The 6,407-nt window shown below is 43.8% G+C and overlaps 1 protein-coding gene across 1 annotated transcript in view; it reads left to right on the plus strand.

The window, feature by feature from the left end:
• The window catches only part of mmp16a (matrix metallopeptidase 16a (membrane-inserted)), a 10,377-nt gene extending 5,836 nt beyond the window's left edge, over positions 1-4,541 (plus strand). Inside the window, exon 4 of the mRNA XM_068710105.1 lies at positions 2,364-4,541. Coding sequence (XP_068566206.1) covers positions 2,364-2,698 — 335 coding nt within the window. The 3' untranslated portion in view covers positions 2,699-4,541. The remainder of the gene's footprint in view (positions 1-2,363) is intronic.
• Positions 4,542-6,407: the final 1,866 nt, after the last annotated feature.

Here is a 6,407-nt window from a genome sequence, read left to right on the forward strand (position 1 = left end):
TTTGATGAAAATGACTACTAATTATCTATTTGCGGATCATGTCCTCTCCCTCTGATGAATCCTCTAAAAGCTTTTCCGTTGCCTCACGTCGTCGCCTATCAAGCAGTTTAAGAACACTTTTGCAACAGGGTCATTCTGCGTCAACTCAGATATTAGATTTTGTGAACTTAATGTATTATTCAACACCAAAAAAAAAACGTTCTGTAAAATCTTTTAGCTGAATTTTGAGAATTGCGTCGTTGTTTTTTTTTTCCCCTGGAAAATATTGTCATGTTCGTCCAGACATCTGTCCCCCAGGGTGAATCCATACGGACGTTTCCGTACTTCTGGATTAAATTGTGCGCAGATTGTTGCCTTTTATGAAATGCCAAAATATCGATGTGGACCTGTTCCTAGAACCATGAAAACATGTGTTATGAAGAGTCTATATGAGGGGGATTTGCGTGTAACAAGTTCCTTCCATGTTGTTTTAATTTGAACTTGAATAAGCCTTTGTTGCACACCATTGTTCCTGTTCCCTCTACCAACTTCCATAACTCCACAAGTTATATTTCTGAAGATATTCAACCCTAAAATGTAAAAAAAATAAATAAATATGCAATCTTCAAAATTCTGTGGAAATATTTGACAGAACTTATTTTAAAATCTAAAATGACCCGGTAGCTCGCACGTCGTCACCTGCCTGTTAATTCTGAGCCTTTCCTCCTCTACCTTCCCACAGAACAGTGAGCATGAATAATAAAGCGTGAGAAACGGCGTGTTGAGGAGGCAGCGAGGACGAGCAGAGCTCCAGAAATCAGTCATGAATATATTCTCAGGGATGTTTGGTGTCCTCACAAAAAGACACTTTTTCAAACGTACAGCAGTTTCAAAATGAGCCACAGGAAAGCATCGCCATATTAAGACTCTAAAATGTAATTTCACTGCTTTTTATGCTTTTTATTACAATGTATTCATTGTCAAAATGTTTGCTGGTATGTCTTTTAGCTTCTGTCACCGTTTTCATTGCTCTCCACACAAACACAGATGGTGTGTGTGTGTGTGTGTGTGTGTGTGTGTGTGTGTGTGTGTGTGTGTGTGTGTGTGTGGTTTCTTCCTCTAGGGGAGGGCTTCACAAAACAAACCGTGTTTTAAGTAGACTTCTGAGTTGTGACACAGGGACAGTTGTCCCCACATCCCCGTAAAGAAAGAATGCGACTCTTGTGGTTTGAAAAGCAACACGGCCGATGACATCTGTTGTGCTGCCGTGTGATATTAGCTGTGGGGTCGGGCTCCTGGTCGGGTGCGTTTTACTCTTTTATGACCAGATATAATTAGTCCCGAGGGACAGTCTGAGGCGTCTCAGCTGAACAATAGAGCTGAAACGGAAACAATAGCTCAACAGCAGAGCAGTGGACTCGATTGTTTTGAGGTGCGCTCGCTTCGCCGCACTGACAGGTTATTGTCACTTTGTTTCAGTTCAATCGGTCCTTTTCTGTTTGTTTTTCTGGTGATAAGAAAGGCAGTTTGTTTTCCGTATTTTAATTAGAAACTAAAGCGACAGTGAGCTGAGCTATGCGTCATACACAACGTATGCACAACCTGAAGCACGTCTTAAGGTTCAGGGGTGAAACGTGATATTAAGTACATTTACTCAAGTACTGCTCTTCAGTACAATTGTGAGGTTCGCTACATTTCACAAGGAAATATTGTTTTCACTCCGTTTATTTGGCAGCTCTAGGTACTAGTTACTTTACATGTTAGGATTTCACACAGAAAACACACGCTTGTCTTCTACACTGTCATAGATTACTCTACCCAACACAGTATACAGTAGATACCATTGGCTTACAATTAGCTGGATCAGTAATTATATTCAAACAATGAAACGTACAAGTCTTAAAGGGGCCAATCAGCTGCATAAGAAGTACTTTTACTTTTGATACATAAAGTACATTTTTGTGTGGTTTTGTACAGTAAGCAGGACATTAATGGATTATTATTAAATCCATTAATTTTGCTTTTCTCACCATTGACTTTGATATGTACGCATTCTGCCAATAAGACACTTTAATCTGGTGACCTTTCCATCACTTGAAGCTAAATTGTTTTATTCAGTTTATTTAAAATAGTGAGTGATGGCTTGTTGTCTGATTATCCCGTTGGCTCATAAACACCCTCTGAAAGTCTTGTTTTGCTGACCTCCTGTGGTCGAACTTGCAGCAGTGATTTAGAAGTGTACTCCGGGTACGCCGTGACATCACTGCTGGGCCGTGGTCAGAAGTGAAACAGACTTTTGAGCCAGAGAGGGGAAGTGACGCGCCGCTGCTGAATTAGATCCAGACGAACAACGTACTCACCAGTTTCTGCCTTTGTCTCCTCAGGTTTCACCTACTTCTACAAGGGCAAGGAGTACTGGAAGTTCAACAACCAGTTCCTGCGGGTGGAGCCGGGCTACCCGCGCTCCATCCTCAAGGACTTCATGGGCTGCGACCTGACGCCCGTCGACCCCGCCCGGCCGCCGGCCGACGACGGCGACCCGGACGTGGTGATCGAGCTGGACAACGAGGCGAACACGGTGAAGGCCATCGCCATCGTCATCCCCTGCGTGCTCGCGCTGTGCCTGCTGGTGCTGGTCTACACCGTGGTGCAGTTCAAGAGGAAGGGCACGCCGCGCCACATACTGTACTGCAAACGCTCCATGCAGGAGTGGGTCTGAAACGGTGGGGGGGGGCGAGGGAGCGAAGGGGAGAGACAGGATGACAGCCCCCACCTTCACAGAGGAGGACGGTGGTCTTTGGACATCTTAAAACACACAGCCACGCGTCCTCCCTTTTGGGTGATCTGATACCTTCGTTCAGACCCTCAGAACCTGTCGGCGGCCCCTCACACGTACGGTGGCCCCCGGGACCTGAAGCGGACTCCGCTAACCCTCAGCCTTTTTAACAAACAGAGGGACAGTGTGTGCCTGATGTGACAGTCAGTCCCGGTTGAAAACAGGAGGATCAGTATCACTTTGTATCTCAGAAACTTGACTTCCTGTTCCCAGTCCTCTTTTATTTCTTCGCCAGACTGCTCTTAATCAGGAGGACTCACACGGGGGACACTCACTCCTTCCACAGGGCACTGCATCTTCACCCGTCATATCAGGTTGTTGATGAAACAACACTTTTATATTTTCAGATCTCGGCGCCCCCTCGCTTCATCCTGCGCTCAAAAGATAAACACCAGTTAATCACACTAACAATCTTCAATCCCTTCTCTGTTTTTCTTTTTCTTTAAGTCTTTTGAGTAAGGAGGTCCTCGCCGTTCCCTTTAACACGCTCCTGAGGAAGAGACCAAACGAAACCAAATAAAATCAATTTCTCTCCAAAGAGGATTCCATTTTTTATTTTTTTTTATCTCATTTCAGTTCATCCTCTCTCCCCTCTCTGGATCCTTGCAGCGATTAGGAGTCAGGGAGCTCTGACTGTTGTGGCAGTCTGTTTGAGACACAGGGGCCAAATTATTCTGCAATATTTTAACTCGCCTTAATTATAGATCATACTACTTGTGCTTGATTTTTTTGGACTTGTTTTCTTTCTTTTTTTAATTTGTATACCGCTTTTGTCTTTATTTGTTGTTTGTAATTGGTATTTCATGGTTTTTATTACATTACCCAGAGTTCTCAGCACTGGCTTGCTGAGCCGTTCTGGACAGGATATACAGTAGGGTCAGCCTGTATTGAGAGTAATGTATTGTCTCGTATAAAAAAGATGTAGGAAGGTTCTGGAGCAAAGCCACTATTTTTGTGTGTTAAGATATTTGTTACTGTTACTTTTCTCATTTCCATACAACAGAAATCGGGCTGATTATGAGCTTGAGCGCTTGTTATTGGATTTGCTGATGTTGGGGGTTTTTTTTTCATCCTCAGCCCATGTTCCCCTCAGTGTGCATCCGACATGGTCATTCTGAATGGTTATTTGTGAATGGACAGACCATTTCTTAAAAAGAATCCTGTTGACTGCCTTGTTTTGAGAGAGCTCACAGTTCCCAGAATGCTCTTGTCTCCTGACTGAGGACCCACAAAGTGAGACACCAAGTCAAGATCAGTGCCTGTGTCAACGTGCATGCAAGCATTTACTGTGCGCCCAACCGGTTCTGCTCAACGCGGCTTTGGAACCCCTCAAAAGCTGAGGAGGAGGTTTCCTCTTGAAAATACTGTTTGCATTTATTTTTGTACATTTTAAGTGTACCCCCCCCCTTTCCTTACCTCCAGGTACAATTGAATACAGGAAAAACCTTTAAAAGATTTAAGTGGTACATTGTGGAGATCTGATGGGTAAATTGGCAAATCATATTGGATTCAGCAAACATGTAGTGTGTCCGCCGCCGTCACAGCGGGCGGTCTTTGAATGTGTGTCTGTTTTCATGATCACATACCGGCTTCTTTCTTTCTTTCCTGTTTTCTGGTCAAAACAAATTGGACATCTCACAATGACTTCTTTGTGTAAGACTTTGGGACAACGGGGAAACGTGTCCTGACAGAATGAATAAATTGATCAATATATGATTAAGAGCTGCCTCCGACCTCTCTGCTCATCTTTTAACGTGTGTGTGTGTGTGTGTGTGTGTGTGTGTGTGTGTGTGTGTGTGTGTGTGTGTGTGTGTGTGTGTGTGTGTGTGTGTGTGTGTGATTTGGCCGAGTGTTTGCTTGTGGTTTCCTAACTCTTACACGATGCAGTGTGTTATTGGTTTATGTTTGAAGAAGAGGGAACTTGAACACCCGGCGTTCCGGTCGAGCCCTCCTGTGTACAAACCACGTGAGCTGATGGTGATACCCCCCAAAAAAAAAAAAAAAGTATTTGTATTCATTGAAGATCCATGACGCCACAAAATAATGAGGAAAAAAAGCAAATATCTTAATATGTTGGTGCACAGCCTTGTGATGCTGTACTAATGTGCAGCGGTGCTTTAAGCTAAATGCTAACATCAGCATGCTAACATGCTCACAATGACGATGTCATGTTTACCATGTTCGCCATCTTATTTTAGCATGTTAACAGGATTAATATAATAATAGGATAATAGGATTTATTGTCTGGGCACCATGGATATCTGTACAAAATCTGATGACAATCACCCAACAGTTTCTAAAGTAGGGTACAAACCATCCTATGGATGCTGCTAGCATTTCTTATTACACTCTTAACACTAGCACTAACTAGCTCTATTGTGCAATACAAGTTCAATGATGCTTCTTTTACAAGCTTTGTGTACTTTGTGTCTTCGCTCCACTGCAGGAGCTCAGTCTGCACCGACACCCCTCTCCAGCAGGCTGATATTTGACTAAATGTGACTTCAGTTGGATTTTAAGCAACTTGACAAATGTCTGGAGCCAGTGTTGTGCAGACAGAGGGCCGACCTGCGGTGCACAGGGATATTTGGCTCGAACTACGGTGAACTCTGAACTCCAGAAATAAACCCAGCAAGCAGCAGGAAAGACAAATAAAAGAGTGATTCAGAGATAACTGTGTGTTGATCTGGGCCTGAGAGCTCAGCAGTCCATTTGTGTGCTGCTGTATTTTTTTTTTTACAGCAGATTGAATGTGAAACTGGAGCCGTCTACAGCCTGCTACTGTTTATTCTAGCTTTGCTGGGACACATTTGACATACAGTTTACTTACAACAAAGAAGGTGAGGTCAAGCAAGTTTACTGACTGCGGTTTCTAAATCTGTCTCTGTGTGTGTGTGTGTGTGTGTGTGTGTCTGTCTGAGATGAAATTACACTCTTAGGGATAACACTTCATCGGTTCTCATCACAGGACTGTTCAGTGGTGAAATTGCCTCTCTGCTTTTGGACAAAGGCATTATATGCCCGGCTATGTTTAGATCGGTGCTTGTTCCTGAGGCTCTTACTCATTGTCTATTCTCTCTCCATCCCTGTAAATACAGAGTGTGTGTGTGTGTGTGTGTGTGTGTGTGTGTGTGTGTGTGTGTGTGTGTGTGTGTGTGTGTGTGTGTGTGTGTGTGTGTGTGTAGACTGTATGTACCAATCCTGTAGCAGTAATGCAAGCAGTTTAGTGGTAAAAAAAAAAGAAAGTCAGTCAGCACTCTTTTACTTCTGTTTGTCTTCATGTGTGCCATGAGCAAAGTGCAGTGTGGGTGTTAAAGAAGTAACAAGTTTGTCTACAAACCCCATGATGCTTTGCCAGCCTCTGACTCTGGCTGGCTTCCATGAGTGAATCTCTTTCTGCATCTTGGTCCTGTGTTTGTGTGTGTGTGTGTGTGTGTGTGTGTGTGTGTGTGTGTGTGTCTGTGTGTGTGTGTGTGTGTGTGTGTGTGTGTGTGTGTGTGTGTGTGTGTGTGTCTGTGTTTGCAAGCATGTCAACCTCACAACTGGACCCTGGACAAACCTCGCGGGCCCAGCAGCCTCTTTTGCGGCGTTA

This window comes from Cebidichthys violaceus, unplaced genomic scaffold (genome assembly GCF_023349555.1).
Source record: "Cebidichthys violaceus isolate CVI_PGR_0920_01 unplaced genomic scaffold, fCebVio1.0.p SCAF_15, whole genome shotgun sequence".
Classification (NCBI taxonomy): domain Eukaryota; kingdom Metazoa; phylum Chordata; class Actinopteri; order Perciformes; family Stichaeidae; genus Cebidichthys; species Cebidichthys violaceus.